Source organism: Colias eurytheme, chromosome 5, assembly GCF_061535395.1.
Source record: "Colias eurytheme isolate Ceu_HAF_F1 chromosome 5, ilColEury1 Martin Lab GWU primary, whole genome shotgun sequence".
NCBI lineage: Eukaryota > Metazoa > Arthropoda > Insecta > Lepidoptera > Pieridae > Colias > Colias eurytheme.
Genome location: NC_142984.1, coordinates 4,560,773 through 4,586,582, shown reverse-complemented (window position 1 = coordinate 4,586,582; position 25,810 = coordinate 4,560,773). Strand labels below are relative to the sequence as shown.

Here is a 25,810-nt window from a genome sequence, read left to right as displayed (position 1 = left end):
TAATCTATGGCTGATGAGATATGAAGGTATATACACAGAAATACAATTTCATATATTTTATTCGTGCCCTACTGTACTCGGCTTGTATAATAGCTCTGTTTATATCCCCAGGCACGAAAATTTATCAACAGGCAGCGAATCAGCTCTCTGCAATAAATTGAGATTGTGCCAGCCTGCGAGATTGTCCTATCTCCAATATCTAACATATCACCACAGACCTATAGATATGCAGTTAGTTACTGTAATTTGCAATTGCGTCTTTGTGTTAATTGATCCCACCTTCCTGTTACTATCGATAATTGACAATAAATTGTCACGCACATTAATCTCTACATCAAATTACCTATCGTAACTGCGTATTGGGATCAATGTCTATGAAATTATAACGTCATCAAGCCTTGATTTACATACGTGATTTGTATTTCCTAAGCGCAATCTGTATTAAATTCTGTATTATATTTTCTACGGCTTAAGGGCTGTTTTATATTTGAAGACATTTGACAAACATTGGACACGTTTAAGAACGTGAGGCACGCACTAATTAACGCTCAACGTGAAACTTTACTGAGCAAGGTAGCTGATCAAAGTTGGTCTGCGGTACTTCATATATTTACCCCAGTTTCGTTACATGAGTTAAGATGCGGACGGGAAGGGCAGGTCTAATTAAACTGGTAGCTTCGTAATTGCGTGTCTAACGTTCCCTACACGTAACATGGCCTTTTATTAGGTGGAAATTCTGTATACGGCACTATATTCAGGCTTCAGGCGAGAGTTATGATGTACGCTTCACGCTATTTATTGCTCTTCCCAATTTGTATGCTTTTTGTTTTTACAACAACAACCCTCTAAATTATGTTACGTTTCATCCCTATTTTTGGACAAAATGTGGAATAATAACCTACGTATCGCATAGTAGTTTTGCAATAACTCTATTTGGTATTTTAAAACGGCATTCTATTCAGAACGTTCGATTCAGTCTAAAACAAAGCCTTTCATCGAAAGCGCAATGCGTAGTTTTTATTCGATTATTCGATTTATTCGCGAGTCCGATTCGATGATTTATGCACCGCGCATCTAGCTCAATGAGGCTTGATATAGTTGATGCATTATTGTCATGTTTCTCGACAATCATAAACGTCTGCATTACACGCGGCCCATTGTTTATTACCACTGTTAGCACCTTACATTATGAATTTAAAACGAGATACGTAACGATAATGAAATGATCGATTGGTTTATTTATTTTTCATAATGTAAATTCGTAGTGAAAAGGCCAATTGAATTTATTTTATCAGATGCATTGTTAACGTGATCGTGAATAAAAGGAAATTATTATCTCCTTTACAATTTTAAATGACAGTGTCGATCTCATTGTGTTCGCCAACAATTAAAGTGGTAGTTTATTTCTATAGTCCAATTTTAATTAATCTTTCCGTGAACTTGCTAATTGCTATTTATACGAAATTCTTTTTAAAATATAGCGAACCAGAAATTATTAATCGTATATTTTCTTAGCACCAATTGTAAAAACACTCCCATGGCGAAGGACTTTGTTCCAGTAACTTTCTTTAAAGAGTTTTATTCTGAACAATGGACCAGCGATATAGAATTTTAGAAAGCTGACCATTCGTTGCGCAACTTTCTCCCTTTATCTTGTGCACAAAGGTAAGAAGTTAAAACTTACAATTCTTATAGTTTTTTACGATTCGTTCTAACAATACAATCGCCATAAAAATTTTGCAAACATTCATTTAACGGTCGGATTTTGTTTTTTGTTCACGACTACACTTAAGGACGAGGACGAATACGAGGACTAGGTACCTTAAAAAATAGGTAACACTTAAAAATAAACAGATTATTTCCGTAAAATACGTAATTACACCTATACACATAGTAACCTAATACATGCTAATACTGAAGTTTTTAAAGTGTTAGTAACTATGAAATAAATAACAGGTTTTATTGACATTAAAGTTAAACATAAAGTAACACCCACTACAAATAGGAATCTTGATTGTGTATTCAATGTATTTTATCAACATCTTATATCCCGTAATTGATGCAAATTTTCATTCATAGTTCTCTCGTTACACATGTATTGTGAATGTTTACCATTGATTAGCACAACAATATATAAACAGATACGCATCTAGGCGCATAGTTAGGTATTAAATTGTGCTGTAACGACATTTACGAGCATATTGGCGCCATGCAGGGTGCAACATGCTAAGGCTATCACTTACCCCGTCCGTGGCTAATTCACTGTGACAAATTAACAACGGCTGAATTCATGCCCTACAGTAAATACGTACTTACGCATCTGAATTAGTGCGTTATCTATGACGATTCGTTTGCTCCTTCAGTAAGGCTTTTTAATTTTTATGCGATATACAAGAATATGGTATATTATGTTTACTTATTTATTCAAGTACCTACCTATCGAGAAAGATCTTTATGAAAGTAACAAATGATTTCATTTAAAAATTGGTTTTAATAAATTTCTATGACCAATTATTATCGTTTAACATAGAACTTAAAAAAAACCAATAGGTAGTGAAAAAACTAGATCAAAAATGTACTTACATAAATACATCTATATTTTTATTTTTTAGGTATTTGACATAGGTATAATATCTAACATAACGTTTATTTCACTTCTCTGATACCTGGAGCAAAGTTTAAGTGAATTTGAGAACCCTAAAAGGTAATAGAGCTCGTATACAATTGTATTCTTCTGATCACAAATCTCAATGCCATACTTGTAGGTATTGTAAGGGGCTACAGAACAAAGTCAGGAATGGAGTAGCGATAATATTGTTACGAAAGTAAAATGTTTAGCTACAGAGTGTAAGGGCAGTTCAAATACCTAATTAGAAATTATGAAGGAAAAAAATACGACATTGTAGATAGAAAAAAAGATTCGTTCAAGATTAAACTAGTGTAGTAACCGAAAGATATACGAATCGGTCAACCTGTTTCTGCATTATTTAATAACAGATATCTATAAGCATAATTTTTTCCCTTACATTTCATACATTATTTAAACATTTAAATTAAACAAAACCGTATGCAAGTTCCCGCTAGCTGTCCACAAGACATGAGTAACCTTTAGGTCGGTTTGCATATTATGATTCAGTGGAATATCTTGTAGACATTGGATATGAAATATTGTGTACAAGCCCGCCGTTTATCTCTGACTAGCCCAATGTAGCTCAGGATTATATACACATATATACGTATATACACATATACGTATATATAGTAAAATTTTAAATATTGTAATTATAATTTTAAGTTTAAAATCTTGCTGTCAACCGGACTTTCAGAAGTTCTAATTATGTTTGTAAATACAAAATATTTTATAACTAATAACTATGGACGTATTCTACTGAATAATTATTGTAGTGAAAATTTATTTTTAAAAATACACTCTTGCTCATGTTTGATTAAGGTTTGTTTTACAAGCGAAACAAAGATACAAAATTTAACTTTTGACTTCACTGAAAAATGTATCAGACCTCCCTGAATTAATACATCCCACGAGAAGCGTAAGGAAAATTTATGTTATTATTCCCTCCGTTATTTGTTTTCTCATCAAGTTTATATATTTAAAATAAAGAGATGAAATATTGCTTCACATATTTAGCTCACGTTTTAAAACATAATCATGTAAACAAGACGAGAGAATGTTTATTGCAAATAATTTGAAAGAATTTTTGATCATTTCGTTTCAAGACGTTCAAAATATTTTTATATACTACAAGAATAGCAAAGAATATAAATAGTACATGTACGTACATAGTTGTACATATTTCACAATTTCCTTTAACAAAACGACGACTATTGCGACGTTGGCGGCCGCCTATCGCCTTCATCTACATGTCCAGTACTGACGTAGAGACGGACTAACAAACTTAACTGATCACAGAAGCTATTGTTACGAAACTCGTATGTAAATGTGACTAGTTCGAGTAAACGTGTATGTTGTCGTCTTTTTGTGTGAGCTATATGCCCACATGAATACAGAAAGAACTTTACATATACCTATAGGTTCTAGGTGCATATACGGTAGGAAGATGAACAAACACTTGAGTTCCTGTTTATAAAACAACTATAAAAAAATAATATGTATTATCAAAAATCATGCAAAATTCAATGAAAAGCCAAACCGCCCTGAGTAGGTACTTGTAAGTTCTAGCTGCAAATAAAATTAATTTATTCATGAGATAGGTACGTAGTTTCAAACAAAGTCTAACGTAAAAGTTAGTTAATAAACACGCATGCAGTTTGCAAGTTGCAGCAATCAATACTACAATTTAGCTTTGTTGCGCACGCATGCATCATGTTATCCACGCCATGCGCTACCGTAAACACATCAATCACGTACGCAATCCACCAGCTAGACATGTGACTGATATAAAGAGTTGCAACACTAAAAAATAGCCCTTTGCTCCAACAAATTCCGCTTGTTTGCCCGCTTTCCGCGCACCGACTCCCATAAATCGACCGAAAAAGTCAAATTGCAGCGATAGCTCACTGCCCTCAACTAAAAATTGCGATGTACAAACAAATATTGCATGAGCGCTTGTTGTTTAGTCAACTTTTTATTGTTGTACAACTTCATTTTATTTTTGATGTACTGAAATGCCGGCTCAGCTAAGTGCACATAATTGCGCCGATGTGAGTTTTTTGTTCTATTATACGCGGAAACGTGCATGCGAAATTTAATTTTTAAATATGTACAGCATGCTGCTGTCACAAGTTTTTGAGTACACGGCCTCAGTAAATAATTACTGACGTATAAATACATGTTAATTACGGAGGAGCGTAAGTTGTATTTTGTAAAGGAATAATGTATTCCACAGCGCGCTACCGTATTAATCCCTCAAAGCTTTTGCAGCGGCGAGTACGGGCTGATAAACTGCAAAACTAATGCCACACGATTGCATTACGATGCAAACTTTTTCAGTAACGGCACCGCCGCGGAAATCGAACAAAACGACTGGAATATATTGGCTAGTTTTTCACAGCACCACGCGACAGAGAACGATCTGATAATGATTCTGGAATTTTAACGAAAATACTTTTCAACTTTAAAACTTTATTTTAATGTTCTCGATCGAAGACGGGGATTTGGGCGAAATAAAAAGTGAAAAATAGTTAGTTCCCGTACGTGTTTATAGCGAGGGATTCTCTTATGATGATTTAGTAGTGAGCTCGACACCGTTGGATGGATTTACCGCCGTATGAACGGATTATGTGGGCGAGAGCAAACACGGGGCAGCGGACGCCATATTGTGATTTATTGGCAACTTTTGATTCGCGGTTTTATTGCCGCTTTACTGTGGGGCAAATATAAACTGCATGTTGCACTTTTATCTTTTAAATGCCTATTACAGATTGTCTTTATTGTAAAAAAAAAAACTTAATTTTAGAAAGGTATAATTTTTAGTTAGAAGGAGAATTCTGACGAAAAAAAAAACACATCATTTACTAAGCAAGTACATTAGATTACCAACAAAATATGAAAATAGAAAATTGAGACTTTCCGAAATCTCGACAGAAATTTGTTAATAACCCTGACATTGCTTCCAATCTCTTCCCCCAAACAATTTTTCTCGTCCGAAATAAATAAGATACGCAATAAATTATAAACGCCCATTGCTCCGCTAGATACAAAACAACGGACAGACAAGGGAGGCTGGGAAATTATGACAAATCATGCATTAAACATAGGGAATAAATGTTTTCTTATCACGTGCCTATTCCTGTTTTGATATTAGTTTTCCTTTATCTTTATTGACACAGGTTTCGGGGAGAGCGTTTTATGGCTTGATGTGGCGCGACATGGCCATCGATACGTGTTTACTTTGTAATAAATTCTTGAGTTTTTATTTCTTTACACTACATAACCGTTTGTGTAGTTATGTTCAGCAATTGTAGGTTACTAAAAGGTAAACCATACGTATAGATCCTTCATGTATTCATAAATATTGATTACAACGTTGTCGCTTAGTGTAACCCAAAACCACAAATTGTTGAAATTGCCCGTAAATATATACCTAAGCGAAAATATAGTACACTTTTAGTTTGCATATTCCTTTGTTCGTACAGATATAACTCTTGGCTAAAAACTGCAATGTCTCAACACATTCAGACTGCAGATCTGGTAAATTTATTTCAAACGCAGACAAAATCCTGGCGAAATCCCTGCCTCAACGACCAAACTTGCATTTAAGCGTAATGCAAACAGTACTTACTTTCACATAACTAACTTATGTATAATGATTCAAACTTCAACATTTTTTCTCAATTTGAGATAATAAATATATCTAACTAGATCGTTTAGTGTTATCTGGTCCATTAATTTTATAATGCGCAAATAAAAATGTAAATAAAGAGTCTTATTTATAATAATTACAATTTAATTGTGATGTAATATTCCAATTATATGGCTATTATAATGCATTAATCCTTTATTTATTGTTATGATTCTTTTCCTAATCCATTACATCTAAATTTATAGCGATTATTATGTGCATTAAATTCCAGACTTCATATATCTAGAGATTTAGTTAGTCGTGCCTTTGTGGTTTCTTTGCCAACTCGAAACTTAAGTTGGAAACTTGCTCCAACTTAACTTACCGCGTCTACCGGAATTTGAACTTTAAGTCAGGTGAATTTGCAATACAATCATATATTTTCAAAACAAACTTTCAGACGATTGAATAGCCTTTGAGATTTGTAGCTTCTTTTAAAAATTTAAATCATTAACGTCATATTTTATTAACATTGGTTCAATACCTAGATTGCAAAGGCCTGACTAATAGTTTTCGAAGTAATCTATCCAATCATATATTTTGTGTTATTATTTTTATCCTGTGATAAGCATTTATAACAAAATGATCGTTCTAAAATTGTAAAAGCCAAAGGTCTATCCTGAAGTAAGCTGCCGCTATTCTCTTATTTCCGACATTTACATGGATGAGATCGGAGGAGATCATTATCGGAATTGTATGATTCGCTTTCACGTACTCACATTACATACGTTAAATCGCAAATTGGCGGTTCACTCGAACGGACACTTTAGCTCCACTCACGTACCGCTTTTTCACTGAAAATAACGACCCTAATGTCTTAACTTAAGGACGATATCGGCACGTTTGACAGTTTATGATTTGTATAGCCAATGGGTACGTGGTAGGTAAATGTCTACTTTGCGGTCTCCGGTCTGCAATCAAACTTGTTACCGGCACAATAAAACTTATCCGATCAACTAGGTAAAGTACGAAGATTCATGATTTATTTGCCTGAGATTTCAGATAAACATTATTTGATAGCTACAAGATTTGATACGAACTGTATAAACATGTTCCATTCTTTATTATAAAAAGAATCAGCAAGAGATAAAATAGCATATAAATAAATTATCTATGTCCATTTTTTGTAACATCAATAGCGTGGCTTGTCCCATTTATTTGATAATAAATTGATTTTTACAATAGAAACGAATGTTTTGGCTTTTATGTCATGTATAAATCAACACATATTCCTTTGGAGTCGCTATAGCGCTATAATTTTACACCTCCAGAACAAAACGTCAATTTATCAGAAATGTCCGTGAAATCAAAACAACATTTGGAAATTCATCTTTCGTTTTTTTATGTGCGATAAATTCTCAGGTAGATGATACGTTTGCGATTCCGTGTTTTGTACTTATCTCGTTATTTAAGATAAGACGTAGTCTAATCCGAGGGTAGAAGGCGACCACGATATTTCAAAGTTTGACAGGTACAAGTCCTGTGCAATATGGCCACCACGCCACCCAATGAGGCACAGCCCCGTCACACGGAGCGCTTCGTTACAAACGAACATTAATCACGGCTGATTTATTAGGGAAGGAGTGACACATTTTATATTCTATTTTCGAGGACTAACGAGTTTTTCAAAATGGTCTCCGCTTGAGACATCGCAACAGCTGCATCTTGTTAGCGTGGTTTCAGTGATTTGCTTTTTGTTGTATTTATTCGCGTCAATGCTTGTGCCAATTTAAATTACGTGCTCCCTTTTACGATTTTCGATTGAATATAGATATCGAACATTTTGTGTTATTCATGTTATGAGCTGAATGATCTCGTAAATCCAGTATCAGTACGCCGTTATTGATTTATGCGCCATATATTTTGAGTAACGAATGTATTGATCATATTTTATCGGCAAGGAAATGTGCTGTATACATTATATTATTGCAGAGTCGAGGGCGTTAGAGGCCAAATTGATTTTTAAATAAGTTCGCATTGTCCCCTTGAAGGAGAAAGTCTCAGGGTTTTACATGCCACATACGTCAGGGTTTGTCCTAATCCCGGAGGGACGTCCAATTTTTATTGCTTTCGAGCCTGATCTATGAGCTAATATGGGTCCAGTATATCGAAAAGCGATGTCTAAAGGGTTCGAATATTGTTTAGGGTAGGTACATCTCTTCAATTTCGATAACATCTCGTTTAAATCCAATATCGCGGCTGTCACGAATTGCATCCGTTGTCGAAGGCGTAACTTTATAACGTGCGTGATATAAATAATACATATGCCCATGTAAAGTATAAAGGGCAGGGGCTATATAAATTACGTAGGTACATACGGCCCGCGAGATTTATTATATTACGAGTAACGAGTAACAGAACGTAAACTTAAACACCATCAATTAGCAATTTGCATTTATTATTAAAAATACCACTTAATTTTATAAAGTAACCAAGACGTGGCTCGAAACGTCATTTCGCCAGCGAAAATGATAATTTTCTCGATAAAACTTCTCGAAAGTATTTCGTGGCATGTAGTTACTGCCTCGCAATTATGATAATAACTAACTTTTTACACAAGCCGTATTGATTGGCGGCGGTAACCGTTACTTACCATTGGTCACCATCTCATTTTGCAGTTTGCACCAACAATTTATATATACCTAGTACCTAAATATTAATAAACAAAATTGTTCATATAATGTAAAAATTGATTAAATTCAAGTATTTTTGCAATGATTACAAGAAAGGACAACAAATTGGTGCTTTTAATGTAGTTTATATCAATTTATCATATTCCACTGATTGCGGTCGCATAATTTTATCTCTATAGAATTTATACACGTTTGTAAAATTTATCGACGTTCTTCACGAACTTATCTCATAAATAACATCCGAAGACAGTTGTAAAAATTCAATTTCAAATATAAAGTAATTGCGAAAAAATAAATAGTTCCTTTAACCCTTAATGTCATAATAACGTCTGAGATGGGATGAACGAAAGAAGTTGTTTATCTTATAGGCACTTAATTTCGCTATTGTTTTCAAATTTTCAATCCTTTTTCCGTACACTCCGTCCAGAGTCCCACATAACCAATTTAAATTGATTCCGTTGCGGATTCAGAGTGAATAAAAAATTCTCGTTCGAACGTAAGAAAACCACGCTTCGAGCGTGTTTCATTTTCAACTTTGAGTCAATTAAGCTTTGCCAATTTAAGTACTCGAGTATGCTGCGCCGGTGACTAATGTATTATTCATATTGCGTTTTTGAGATAACAAGCAGACTCTTAAGTCGATACACATCTAGTGGTCTGATTGGAAGTCGCTGGGAAGATAGCGGCATCTTCTACTCTATTATAATTAATACGTGCACACGTGCCTACGTTTCTTATTTATGCTGTGAGAACGCTCTGGGCGCCATCTAAATACCATTACAATTATTTATTTCAAATAAATTGCACAATTCCAATAAGAAATCCCTAAGCAATGGGCGAACTGATAACAGAGCCTTCCAGGTCCTATGAACATTTTCAAAATTGCACTTATAGATCATCGTTAAATTATAATTAATAAAAAAAGAGTATCGAAAGTTGGACACGAATTTAATTGCTCACCCTGTAACACGAATCTATATAAAGACGGCGAGACACGAAACTCGACCGACATAAACGTTGTTATGTACATTAACAGGTATTATATATATCGAATGATCACAGAGGTTGGACCACCCAGGTTGTAGGCTCGCCGCGTTACCTGTATAGCGCTACCTCACCTACATCATGTGCTCATATGTAAAATGCCTTTAGATATCGGCGCATTAACGTCCATCATAATATATTCACTGTCGTTGAAAGTGTTCATTTCGTAATTTTCGATTCGTTTTACCAATAAAAATTATAAGCTCGGTCAACTGGCTACCTCTGAATATGTAATAAGCGAAATTCGGAAAAGTAAGCGGCCGATTTTAAAACTCGTTCTGTGTAAAATTGACCGTTATTGTCTTATATTTTTTACTTAATAAATCGTGTAAAGACTTGATGAGTGATTCTTTATATCATTAATTCATTATATATTAACGTGAATAAGAATGTCATATATTTTTTCTTTTAATAAATTGATATTGCTATCGATATTTCTCTATAATGGTTTTGTATATTGACTTTGAAAGAGGCATTAAATTTGCATAATTCTATCGTAGAAAATTACAAGCGTGAGCATGTGATTGCGCATTAAGCTTGCAATTATGCGTCTCAATACCCGCATCTTTATCTCTTATTCTAGTTAGTGGCTTTCACACATAATAAAATCAATGTTTTTACAAGCCTTAACGACCCCTCGAGAGTAAATAACCACATCCTGCGTCAAGCTGCGGCACATGTTCGTAAAAAATTCCGTCTTAGACGGCGATGGAATAACACAGCGGGCGTAAATCACGAAGAAAACTTTTACGAATTACGAACAATTAAAACATCGAAGCAAACAACAGTTGTTGCGAATGTCCCCCGCAATTGCGGGACCATTGAGAATTACGAGCGGTTTACAGACTATAGATCTTAGTTCAAAATTCTTTACGACTAATATAAACTTACGCAATCCTTTTGTCGCTCGGCAGGAGGAAAGCGGGGAAGTTGCCGGAGTTTCTTTTGTTCGAGACACGTGTTGCAAAACGGGTTGGGCCTGACACTTGTTCAGGGGTCTTGGGAACTGCGAGACTCGATTTCCGTGGAACTTATGTTTTTTACTCCTCTAGTGTAAGAAAATACGAACGGACAATTCACATTTTATTCCTTATCTATCAGTGTGGATTGAGTGTTAATTAGCATACTTAACTTTTGTTTTTGTTTTGTATGTACCTCTCTTAATCATTATTTCTTCATTTAAATGAGTTTCTCCGAATCATATATAAATGATTTCAAGCGAATTTCGCAAGGGCGGGTCCTACAATCTTCCACGCCGGAACTCGACACAGATGCACAGATGATGTTTCAGATTTGCTGCTTACGGAAACATTCGGTGTCATTATTTACCTATTAAGGCCTCACCACACATCTTTTTTGCTAGTCAAAGACCCGCCCAATGCCTTAATGAAGCCATTTGTGTCATGTTTATTGCTTTTATGGTGTACGCCAGATTTTGAGGAGAATTTATAAGGCACATATTGACAGAAATCGTTGGCATTAATTAGTCTACATATTCGTTTATTTTCTTTTCGCTCTTTAATATAATATATAAATAAATAAATAAATCATTTATTTGCACCATATATTAATTATTTACCGACTAAAGACGATAACAAGTTTGTGTTTTTATATGGTATAAAATTGGAGTAATTACTTGGTTTCCTTTTACATAAGCATCGAGGTTTTAATTAGACTTACTACTTACTACTTTATCAAAGTGCACAATGTTGCAATAGAATGTTTTTTTTTATTTTTATGACAGAGCAAGCAAAGGGGCAGGTGGGCCACCTGATGTTAAGTGGTCACCACCACCCATAGACACTTGTAACACTAGAAGTGTTGCAGGAATTGTTTTAAAGAATTTCTTCAACAACATTCTTCACTTAGACAAAAGTATACATACCTAAATAAAAAATGTGTAACTTTGTGATCACCTTTTTCATTGCTATTCTAGTGGGATTAACGTCGATTGATTACATCAAAGTAGATACTTGTGCAATGTACAGCGGCAAAAAGAGGTTCCAGTATATTTACGGCTTCTCATGGCAGAGGCTTTTGTGGCTCAAACAATTAGCGTCACTCAATTAACCGCCCTCAGATAAATTTGTTAATTTTTAAAAAGGTGCACTTAAGTCCCGGAGTAAGAGGCATTTTAAAATTTACACTAAGAAAATTCACGTCTAAGGTATTACAGACCCGTGTTTTACAAAAATAATTAAGGATAGGTATATAAAATTCCCTTTCGTTAAACGTTCAGGTTTTTAGTAGGTACTTGAAATTATTGCTAAGAAATGTTAATAGTCTATTTTTGCTCCCATAAAGAATCGCTCAGTAAATTACGAATGGAAAGATTCAGTTAGTGCATAGTTCAATAAATATGTCTGCCTCCCGTGACTTGAACTCTTTCAATATAATACAGTGAAACCTGGTTAAGTGAGACATCAAGGGACCAGCAATGTTGTTTCACTTATAGAGGTATTCCACTTACCCAGTGTCTCAGATATACAGGTATAAATAAATATCTGTCTCATTTACAGAGGATTCCATTAATAATTTGACATTTTTCAAATAAACATCTGTGTGATAGTAAAGTGAAACTAAAACTGAAGGTAATTGAAGCTCAAAATTTGTAAGTTTACGTACTTGGAATTTACGTGTGGAATTTGTGGGTAGAATAAGAATGAGTAAACAAACAATGTTATCTCAGTTACAGAGGTTTATGCATATAAAATTTACTCGCTGTCTCAGTTATAGAGGTAACTATGATGATAAATCGAAAGAACAAATCCCAGATATAGAGGTTTACCTCGTCCCACTAACAGAGGTAATTCAGTGCCAAAGTGTTGGGACCTCAGCATGAGTTCCAGTTATGGAGGTTTCTCACTTATCCAGGTCCCACTTAACCAAGTTTCACTGTAGATAAACGCATACATGCGCTGTGGTCTTTAAGCTGCCCGCTCCCACTACTTGAGATAATTAAGCCATTAAATCGCTTGCCAACCCTTTTACACTGTGAGAAGCGTTCTTCGGCCTCGTTTTAAAGTGCTTTTATTTTTGTATCAACTTCAAAAGGCAACGTGTTACTTGCGTGTTTGGTCTTTTGAGCCCTTGATTGGTTTTTGACACGTTATTTATATCAACCGGTTGTAGGTACATTTCATTTATGGTGGAAGTTGATCGTATAATTTACTGCAATGGAACACCTATCAGCGGCTGGCTATATTGCCTACACATATTGATTTTACGATAACGTTTTATGTTGAATATTCGCCGACTACTTTATATTGTGTTGAAGGTGTAGGTACTCAGGTACTTTATTTCTAGTAATATTTTATCTGTACGTAAAAGATAAAGGCTTCCAATATAGTTTATAAAATTAACTTTCGATATAAAGTTATGTGAAATAAAATATGCTTTTTGTGCATAATTGCATCTTCGAGATGGTCTCAGGGTTGTCAATAAAATAGCAATGAATTACAATTTTAACTACTACTTTAATATTATTCAAAAGTGTATGTGTAATATGTACTGTCGAATGTAGGTACCTATAAATATTTAAACAATAGGAATACATAAAGCAATCTTTTTTTAATACCTCATTAATACACGTAACATCTACATAAACAGCTTGGATAATCCAATTAGAAGTCAGATCATAGTTTCCTATTGGAAATTTACAGTGCGCTACAAGTATGCGCTCGCGACGCGATACGGACGTCATATCAGGCAATTACATTGTTACGGAGGTAGCCCTGAACGTGATCGAATTTTCACGAGCCGCGGGCATGTGGCCCCTACTCGGCTATCGCTCCCGTGAATCGGGTTCTCGGTAACCAATTCAAAAGCTTTTCCAGTAAGGAAGGCTCAACGAAGATTAATAATGTTCCTTACGTTTCGAGTTTCGACCTTTACGCGGGTATTCAGTAATGAGCCCCGTTACGAGCCTTATGAATTGTATAGGTATATTGTTTTGTCATACGTTTTGAGATTAATTTAAATTAATTACCATTTAGAGATTCTCTACCATCGTTGAAAGTCTAATAGCATATCATTTATCAATATTGATGGCAAGACCAAATGAAGCTGTCGCTACGAGCAATTGTAACGTCATTTCAACATGTAGACAACCTAACCCATTCAATGACGATCAAACGACTAACCAAGTCTAACCGATGTTATTCGAACTTTTTGTAGACATTGACAACGATCGAAGACTAATCTTTTTGTTATTTGTTTCAGGAGCCAACGGACTCAGAAGACGAGGGAGACAGACGTACACGAGATATCAAACGCTAGAATTAGAAAAGGAATTCCACACGAACCACTACCTCACGCGGAGGAGACGCATAGAGATGGCACACGCGCTCTGTCTCACGGAGCGGCAAATCAAAATATGGTTCCAGAATCGGAGGATGAAGCTAAAGAAGGAAATTCAGGCAATAAAGGAACTAAACGAGCAAGAGAAGCAGGCACAAGCACAGAAAGCAGCCGCGGCTGCGGCGGCGGCCGCCGCGGCCGCGCAGGGCCACCCCGAGCACTAGGCGCGACCGTGCGTAGCGCTGTGATACGATTGCAATCCGAACTATCCCTATCTTTGTGTTTGTAAATTGTTTGTAATTATTTTCGTTATTTAAGTGTTGTTCGGTTGTTGTGATTATTTTTTAAATCGATTGTCACGAATCAGACGTGTTTCTTTGTATGAGCGATGAATAAACTGTTAATGTTAGTATAGAAACGGGTCGTATTATTTTGTGTTTCGGGTTTTGTTTTTGTTGATTTATTGAATTATTTACGTATATTTTAATTCGCGCTATCGTCTTAGATGTTCGCGTTTGAAAACCAGTGCAATTTGTAGAAATCTCTTCCGTGTATCATAGTGTAGCTCTATTGTAGTGATATGATTACGAGCGACCGTAGCGCTAGCGCCCATCGACGTCGGCGAAACGAACTATAATTACATTGTACAAATTAATATGCCTACCAAAGAGACTCGGTCTCGTACCCTTAAAGTTAAAGCTAAGTAAGAAGAGTCATAAGTTAAATAAATTATGTACCGGAATATCGGACTCGTGTGTAGACAGACTAACCGCGCCATCTAACCTTCAATACTCTCGCATAAGTATAGTGTAAACGTGGTCGTGTTCCTGCAGATTTAATAGTCGGTGAAGTTAAACAAATTGCCATAAACATAAGTAGGTATTATTTTAGCGCGTAGCCGTGTAAATAGTTAGGGATATAACGAAAGTGAGGAGTCTGCGATTGCGCGAGCGCCGCGGAATGGGCAGAAAAAGACTACGGGAAGAGTGCGGGCAAAGAGAGAGGCAAGGCGGGCGGGGAGAGGTGAGGCGCCGCCGGCCACCGAACAGGACTAGGTAAGTTTTTGTCAAAGTCCGCGGCATTATTTATCGAGTGGAGACGGTTGCGAAAAACTTACTCGTCACCAGCCGATCCCGACGCCATTTTTGAAATCGTCCAAGCGAGACGTCTATGGATAGCTGCCTCAATGTTTTAATTTACTAAGGCGAGCCCTTTCATGTTTCCCGACCGTCTCCCTCCGCTATCGAAATGTGAACGGTGCTTTCGATGTGCAAAACCATAACATTTAATTATTAATCGGAGAGATAAAAGTCAAAATAAAATTAAGATAACCACAAAGTACCGTTCTCATTATCGTATCCTTTATATTATGTGTTCTGATTTAAATACTTGTCCGAATAACTATAGATAGCAAAACAGAGCAAAAAGGTGGATGCCTCAAGTCTTTTCATTAAATTTATAATGGCTTCATCACTGGTACTTTTTGAATGATGGACGGAATCGTCTATTAATTAAATTAACTATAAACATTTTCATCTCGCATACCTAATACGGAAACGCAAACATTCAAACGAACACTAAAAAATGGATTCTTTGAGCGGAGCGCGAGGTACGGTCAGTAAAACAGATCCACTAGCATGCCTGTCTACTTGTTTGGTCCGCTTCTGATGTTGATAAATGTCAAATAGCGGTATATCGCAAGTGTTACATAATTAAATTGCATTGCGCTTTAAATCTAATCATTGACTCGAGCAAATTTATTATAACAAGTTATTTCAGCAATTATTTTAATAACATGCAATTTTCTTAATTTTAAATAAAAGTATGAGCAAATAGTTTTCTCGACTTATTTCTCGAAAAGATTCCTTTATAAGTATGTGCGTCAAATATTTATTGCCATAGCTTCGAATTAAGCGCTTCGAACATGGAGTAAACGTATAGGTACGGTAAAATATAGGGTTGATGCTGCTGACCATATATGGGCGCCATTTTTGGGTCCTCGGCCTAAATCAATTCAACGATAACTGATAATTATTTAGTCCGATAAGAAAAATTATTGGCTGGGCTGATGGCGACGTATCGCGAAAGGCGAATATTTAAACGGCTTAATTTCACTGGGGAATGGAGGACGTGATTTCAGGTTTTTATATAAATCATAACGTGAAACTTATTCACTTGAAACTCACATGAATATGCATAACATTTTAATCTGTAGGTATGTAGGTACTTAAACGGATAAATTTATTTATTTTAAATTAAATATGAAACGTAGATAGATATTTAGGTACATAAATTATCACAGGAAATATAACTGTCAAAAATGCATAAATTAGACTGGTTTTTTAACAAAATTTTTGACTAGAAAATATAGGTACATAGATCATAGATCATGTACATATTTTAGTGCTCATATTATTTTATGTCGATACCTTTAAATGCTGCGCACACCTCGAAGGTAAATTCCGTTACATGCGTTTAAAGTAAGGTGCAAAATTTTCATTTAATGGCATTTATTATAAAATTCCACCTCAAAATGCGAGTTAATTAGATGAAAACTTGAATAATGCATGCTGGATTAATCATTACGATGCGTCTGACGTTTTTATTTTTATATAGCAAATTAATTGATATTCAGCGGCGGTTTCTTATTAAAATATTGCAATTTTATAAGGCTCCTGTCGTGAACCTGTTTCGTGGGTATGAAATGAGTGTAGGTACTGGTAGGTACTGTAAAGGAGCGCTTTGCGGGCGGTGCATATATCATTATGTACACGAATGCCGGTCCGGCAGCTGAGCCGAGATGAGAGATCTTTCTTATGTGGAGTCACCACGAAGCGAGCCATGTCGCTCAACCCTGTTATTTATCGATAACGTTTTTATATTCATTCACTTTCAAGAATTTAACGGAAAGTTTTATTTCTCGCCCACGATCGAGTAACGCTGAGATAAATAGCGTTGAATTTTCGAAAAATAACACGAAGGTCGGTAGTTTTTTGGCGGAAGGCTAATTCTAATATCGTTGGAGATAAATTAGTGTTGATACCAATCTTTAATTACTAAGAGGCTATGTAAGGTAAAATAATTTACTAAACAGTATAAACACATGAAAAATACAAATAATATTGAACTTACCATAAATATCGTTACCTTTAATTAAATAATAATGTTATAAACTACTCGCATATAAGCGGTATAATAAAATATTATAAACGATAATTGGAAAGAATTTGTCAGTAAATAGTAAATACTAAATAACATTGTAAGGTAAAGGCATAGGTCATCCTTACAAGCCTGGGGTTCCGTTAACATTAACTAATGGACATTTTGTTATCGTTAGCAATCTTATCTTAATATCCTAACAACAGTTTGTTCACACGACATCTAGACAGTCTAAGTTATTTTATTATAGGTCCTTCATGCGGTCTATCATTTTGTTCATTTAAAAAAAAAATTGTAGTTTTCGAAAAATTAATGTTTATGTATTAGTGACTCTCAATGTCCTTAAATACGTTACAAATATTATGTGTTATGTACTTACCTGTGTCCTGTATACCGATTTTTTTTACATTTAGTGGGTACTAATTTGTGTTATGGATTTTACTATTTTTATGTACATATTATTATGCCTAATTGTCTCTATATTTGGTAGTTTATTACCTAGGTAGGTACTATGTAAATACGTAGTTCATAATATGGTTTTCTAATTTCCACTAAATCAATCCGTAATAAAACTTGAAGCATATAAGGCTAGGTGCACTGTACATATAAAGTAGGTAGCTAGTAAATAGGCACGAAATCCAGCAATAGTGCAGTATTCAAGTACATTCGTGCCCAGCGATACTATCGCGTCACCCGGCCTGCCCCGCCGCACACGACTCGACTGTACCTTCCGTAGTATACCCATAAATTTGATAAACCTGGGATACCATTTAACAACGTCTTTCAAAAATACAAACCTATCTGATAGTAGTAAATTCCCTACATGCTTTATTGTGTCCGCCGCATTCGCTAGCACCGTTTCAGGGAAATGTCCGATGGAATTAAACTTCGTGGCGAATATATTCAGGTTACTCACCTCTTGTACGCGAAGTCGAATTGAAGGCTTTCATCGATAACGATTTATTTAATTAACTGTACCCGCGCACGAGGCTGCTCGAAGCTTCTGTATAATGCCTTTATAAATGTACCTATACTGTTATTTACTATTGCTTTGCATTCAAGTCTTATTGATTTTGTTGCATAAAGCCAATTACTTTAATTTAGTTATAAATGTTGCTATTAATAAAATAAAACAACGTGTATATCAGATTGCGAACAAGAGGCAAGTATCTTTAATGAGCAAGAACGAATGAACCGATACATCAATCAATACAATTCATACAGTCACAAAAGTAATTACATTCTTCACTCTCTTACTCACTAGATAATGTAGGTTTCATTTGATGTACACAGATTAAAAAAAAAACAACACCCCCACTACATCACATGAAACCAAAATACAATATTATAAACAATCAATAATTCCCAGAGCTTTAATACATTTGTAATGCTTGCTTGCACAAAGTGATTTTGTAAAAATATCAGCTGGCATATCGCTAGTACACATGTATTTAATACTTATAATCTTGTTTTCAACAGACTCCCTCAAAAAATGATATTTTATATCAATGTGTTTGCTTTTTCTGTGTAAGACATGATTAATAACAAGTTTTTGGGCGCTCTGGCTATCATTATATAAGGTAATAGTATATGCTGGTTGATTAGTGACTTCCGACAACAATACTCTTAAATACATAGACTCTTTACAAGCTTCTGACATAGACATATACTCAGCTTCCATACTAGATAGAGCTACCGTTTTTTGTTTTTTACTTTCCCATGATATGACACCCCCTGACATCATAAAACAATACCCTGTATATGACTTTCGGTCAACACAATTATTGGCCCAATCAGCATCAGCAAAACCTAACAATTCAGAGCTACCTTTTACATACCTTATACAATAATTTTTAGTCCTTTTTAAATACCTAAGAATGCGTTTAGCATAATTCCAATGAGTGCTATTATGACAAGAATTAAATTGACTTAAGAAACTAACACTAAAAGTTATGTCAGGCCTCGTTAATACAGACAAATACATGAGACTACCAATCAATTGCTGATATGGAATATTAGTATCATTAACATTGTTATTTTTATCTATATTTAGTTTCAATTCCATAGGTGTACTAGCCTCTTTACAATTTAACATGTTAAATTTAACTAATAATTCTTCAATATATTGTTCTTGGTCTAAAGTACATACATTATTTTTATAATCAATATTTACTCTCATTCCCAAGCATTGTTTTACATTTCCAAGATCTTTAATTTTAAATTTAGTATTCAAAACTGAAATTAAACTATTTGTCTCTACTTTACTGTTTGAGTATACAAAAAAATCATCCACATAAAGAGCAACAATAACTTTTACATTGTCAAGAAATTTAGTAAATACACATGGTTCTATATGACTTCTCTTAAAGCCTAATTCTGTCAAACATTGATCAACTTTATCATACCATGACCTTGACGACTGCTTTAAGCCATAGATAGCTTTATTTAATTTTACAATTATTTTCTCATTATTACTATCTAAATTAACTTGTGGATGAGCCATATAAATATCTTCTTTTAAAATACCATTCAAAAAAGCAGTTTTAACATCCAAATGAGTAACTTTTAAATCTAATTGTACAGAAAGTGCAAATAACAATCGTAAAGTACAGTGACGCACAACAGGTGAAAATGTCTCATCATAGTCAATACCTGGTTTTTGGGTGAAGCCCTTCGCTACCAGACGAGCACGATATCTAACACTGTTATCACTATCAAACTTTCTTTTAAAGACCCATTTACACTGCACTAATGTTTTACCTTGAGGCACTTCACTCACTATTGTCCATGCATCATTCTCTTTGAATGCTTGAAGTTCCTCTTCCATTGCAGAAATCCACTTATCTTTATCGGGACTTTGTAGAGCGTGGTGGATACTGACTGGATCACTTTGATTCTCAGCATTCGACTGCATGCACAGGTTTGAATAACCATAACGCTGTGGTGGTCTCCTCATCCTCTTTGGTTCATCTGGTGGTGGAATCTCAGACACATCCTGCAATATAGGATTATTATTATTAATCTGGTTAATATCCTGTTTAGCTTCTTCATCAGTAAATTCATCCATGTCTTTCTTATCTTCCTTTATTTCTGAGATTTCCCCCACTGAAACTGATATGGTTTCATTCATGTTACTTTTTAAGTTTTCTTGAATTATGACATCCCTGCTTACTGTCACACATTTCTTAACTGGGTCATAAATCCTATACCCTTTCACATTTTCAGAGTAACCAACCAGTATATGTGGTTTAGATTTAATATCCCACTTTAATCGTTTTTCCTTTGGAATGTGCACCATGGCCTGGCTCCCGAAAATACGAATGTGACTAAGATTAGGTTTCTTATTAGTCCAAAGTTCAATTGGTGTCAAGTCTTGTAAGCCTGAAGCTGGTGACCTATTTCTAAGGTACACGGCTGTGTTTACCGCTTCAGCCCAGAACTTTTTGTCTAGTTTGGCATCAAACAACATGCAACGAGCCCTTTCTACTAGAGTTCTGTTCATACGTTCACTGATAGCATTCTGTTCTGGAGTATAGATATTAGTTTTCTGATGAAGTATACCAGCTTCTGCTAAGTAACTATCAAACAATGTATTACAAAATTCCAGACCGTTATCAGTTCTAAATATTTTAATCCGCTTATTCTGTTGATTTTCAACTAAAGCTTTAAAATCTTTAAAATATTTAAATGCTTCGTTCTTAGCTTTCAAGAAATAGACAAAAGTCATGCGTGTGTAATCATCAACAAAGATTAAAAAATACCTGCAGCCTCCAATTGAATTCACCTCCATAGGTCCACACACATCTGCATGAATGATGTTAAGTACTTCACTACTTCTGGTACCAACATGGTTAAACGGTAATCGTGACTGCTTCCCTTGGCAACACACAACGCACGAACTTTTATCAACAACAGCTTTGTCAGTAAAGTCAATGCCCACAACTGCACCATCTTTCATTTTGGTGAGGTCTTTACTGTTCAAGTGGCCCATCCTTCGATGCCACAACTCACTTTTTCCACTGACAGTCGTTGAGAGCCAACAGCTGTGTTTATTTTCTACAATAAGTTTATAGACACCATCGACTAACCTTGCCTCTCCTATCATCTGATTTTTACTGTTGTAGATATAGCAATGATTTTTATTGAAGTCCACTCTGTTTCCATTTTCAATTAATTTACTAACAGATAATAAATTCGTTGCAATACTTGGCACGCATAACACGTCTTTCACTGTGATATTATATCTGCTTTTCGACGTAATCGTAACAATATCAACATCACCCGAGCATAATACAGCCATCACTCCATTGTTAGCCGCTGTAATTTCCTTTATACTCGTGTTTTCTGATGGATTCCGAATATTGTTCACGTTCGAGGTTATATGCACACTTGCGCCTGAATCTAAGTACCAATCATCTTTCTTGAAGTTTTCCCGTAAAAATAATGCAGAAAAACAATTTAAGTTGTTTTTCATCGCACCTTTCACTTGTGTACACTGATTTTTATAGTGCCCAATCTGTTTACAACGATAACACTTGATGACTTTCTTTTTGCTATTGTTAACATTTGACGTATCGCCATCTTTGTTGAACGTGTTTCCAATCTTACTGAATGATTTTGATCTTTGATCGATATGTCGACGCCCTCTAGTGTACAACGCTGTAGTTTCCGCCGAATCATCATTCCCGGACAAATCTAATAACTTGGATTTTACAACATCCGCCGTAATGGCGATCCCTGAATGTTCAATGGCCATGAGCATTGGAAAATATTTTTCAGGCAATCCTGCCAACATTAAACAACCAATCCATTCATCATTCACCACAAAACCCGTTCTAGATAATTTCTGCCCGGTTTCTATTATTTGAGTAATATAACTTGTCATTGAATCCGATGTTTCGAGACGTATTGAAATTAAATTTCTCAATAACATGATTCTTCTCGAAAAGCCCGCGTCATCAAACATCTGCTGTAATTTCTGCCATAGTTGTTTAGTAGTCTTAGCATCTTTAATGTGTACATATAACGAAGGATCTATGGTTAGAATCAACTTGGCTTTCGTCATAGCGTCTTCCGTAATGGCGTCGCCGGTTCCCTCAAGCTTGACAAATTTTGATTTTCCTTCAAGTACTAATAGGTTTTCAGCGGCAAACGCCCACTCGCTATAATTTTCTCGGCCTTTTAGTTTCGGCACATTTGCAATAAAGGAATTTGTACTTGAAGCCATATCTGTTGATCACACCACAACGCCGCGCCACGTGCAACAGGGATGAAAAATTTTTTTCTACCGTGATATATGACGCAATCACTCTCTAATAGTTTAATCACTGATGCTAACTAAAAAACTATAACTTTACAACTTTTGATAACTAATTATATGGATCTGGGCCCATAACCTATTAATAAAATAAAACAACGTGTATATCAGATTGCGAACAAGAGGCAAGTATCTTTAATGAGCAAGAACGAATGAACCGATACATCAATCAATACAATTCATACAGTCACAAAAGTAATTACATTCTTCACTCTCTTACTCACTAGATAATGTAGGTTTCATTTGATGTACACAGATTAAAAAAAAAACAACAGTTGCGTATAAATTTGCATATATTTGTAAGAATTTTGTACTACAAATTTTATGAAGTTGTAATTGTAAAATTTAATGCGCGTTTAATTGTATGCAATTGCTTGTAGTTGTTTATTAAGTGTGGTAAATTATAATTTGTATTTTGAAAACGGAAAAATAATGTTTTATTCATTTTATAATCCTACAATATTATTTGGCATAAAATATCAAACAAATATGCGGCGTAGTCGTTACTCAGTACGCGTCTACTTACAACAAAGATTCTGAATACAAACATAGCAATGAAATCTGCGTAGCCCCATGCATTGAGAATATCGCTTCTCACGCTATCCATTAATAATTGTTCCATACGAAGGACCACACTGGGGGCTATAAACTAGGCGCGCTATCGTTACTGAACTGCCTACTTAATAGTCACTTCGCTATAATTGCAGCAATCAATAAAGTTACAAGTGCTGTTGATAAGTTACTGTTCACACTATTCTATACTGGTTCTAACCTATATATATATATATAGCTATACCTGTCTAATACATTGCCGATGCACGTAGATATGTTAATATTGATAATAAATAAAATTATTATCTTCAGTTTTCAATAAATTGTTGTAAGTCTTTCAATTTAACTTAGCAACACTATAAAACATAATTATCTGTTATTCATATTAGTATGCTCTTATAACTTTATTTTCAAAAAAGAGGATATTTTCCTTAGTAATTTTAAAAGAAGGGTTCTCCTAATTAAGTAATATAAAAGAAGTAGGTACCTAGGTACTCTGTTTTCTCTTTTAGTCGGAGAGAAAGAGTGAAACGTAAGAGTTTGCGTAGGATTAATTTTTAACAGCGGATACTCCTTTAGAACCAGTAAATTGATATTTAAACCAGAATCAAAGAGATTACGCGGACAAGCTGTCCATTCTTTATCTCGTCACCGCGATATATATGTCCGCAGACTTTGGAAGGATATAAATTTGCCTTGTTACTTCATTAAGTATGAATTTGCTTCAAGATTTATATACTAAAAACATAAATGACGCATGGATGCACCAAAAAAGTGCAAGGAAAGAAGTAGCGATAAAATTGTCCTGTTAATGACTTCGTGTGTAAAAAAATGTTTACAAAAACTGACATGGCTGTCGGTTGGAAAACAAAATTTAATAGGGTTATTTGCGAAGGTAATTTTTTCAGCTAGCGACTAAAACGGTTAGTAGGTACCAATCATTAGCGAATACCTTGATTAAAATTCGTATCAAAAAGGAGTGACAAATAATTAATTTTTAAACCTAACAATGTTATGGTGTGGTACCTATTATTTTACTGAAAACGATTGAAAATTAACGCCTTTTGCATGACTCTGAATTATTTAATTAGATTAAGACCACACTTTGGTCTAGAACATTCCTGACCATCTATGTATAGCGATTCTGAGAACAGCAGTGTTTATGTAAACACTGGTACTACCATCCCACACCATCCGGGGGCGTTCGCGTGTACGTTACAACCATTTACTAGCCCTCACTGTCGCCCAGGGACCGCTGTAAAACTGACCAATAAAACTTCATTATCTATTGGTTTGTTCGCGCTTCCAACTTCTATTTTATTGCTTTATGACACCACACTGAATGCCATAAAACTCGTCGTGTAGCTGGGAATTGTGACAAATTGCGCTTCCTTTATTACAGTGTGTGATTGCCGTAAAACCGTAGGAGATTATTTATACTACAGGTACCTGTTTCCATTTATTTTATCAGAAAATAAACGTCTAAATAACACACGGTCGCGTGAATACATAATATTTGCAATCAATTTTAATTTCTGCTTGCCTTTTTGTGTTTGAAGATGTAGTTAGTCATTTTTCCTGTCGGACCACATTATTCATAATTTATTATATGTATATTAATATCTATATACTCAATATCTATATGAAATATGAATATTTAAAATTATCCTCTTTATTAAAATTATATCAATAACTATACTATTGTATCGTTGTATTCAATAAATATCATATCCAACTTAACATTTGCCTGACTTAATATTTTATATACCTACAACCTAAAGTTTTAGAGTAAATTACATACATAAAGGGTCTCATTATAAATAATTATTAAATTGAGGACTTAAAAGGCCGTGTCACATACCAAATCTTTAAAATTATGACATTGGATGAAAAGGTCAAAGTAGTTCTCGTGATATGGCATGGCTAATTTACCATAAATTGATGATTAAAAATAATTGGTAAATAATTTCACCATAAATAAAAAAGAATGTGAAAATAAAGTACACGGTATTCAAGTGACATTTAGTGGGCGTGGTCGCGTTTAAGTAAAGTATAGGTTGCTTTTACGATATAAGTGATTCCGATACCTATAGGATATAACGTTTTGGGAAACTGTTTCGTGTGTTATTACCTATTACTTCATGATTTTGCAATTGCTTACATAAAGAGTTTATACCTAAATGACTCCGAGTTATTTTCCACTTGCACTTATAGGATACAAAATCGTATAATTGCCATTGACTTTATTGGACATTATGTTTACAATAAAATTATTGTTGCAGTTTTTGTTTGTGTCGTAGGTCTCCCTTCTACGTACGTCCTACGTATCTACTTAGTACCTACCTACACATAAATAGATAAATGACGATCAACCTTATTAGCATCGTTGAAACTTTTCGTAAATTCTAATAAGATTAAAGTTTTCTATATCGCATAAATTTCTTGTTAATTCTAATACCTATGTACCTACCTATAGGAAGGTAAAG

General features: G+C 34.8%; 1 protein-coding gene across 2 annotated transcripts in view; it reads left to right on the top strand.

Moving 5' to 3' along the window:
* Positions 1–25,810, top strand: part of LOC149908417 (homeotic protein ultrabithorax) — a 117,269-nt gene that overhangs the window by 72,953 nt on the left and 18,506 nt on the right. For both annotated transcript variants that reach the window (XM_090101874.1, XM_090101873.1), the window contains one exon: positions 14,219–15,351. In XM_090101874.1, coding sequence (XP_089958000.1) covers positions 14,219–14,520 — 302 coding nt within the window. In that variant the 3' untranslated portion in view covers positions 14,521–15,351. The remainder of the gene's footprint in view (positions 1–14,218; positions 15,352–25,810) is intronic.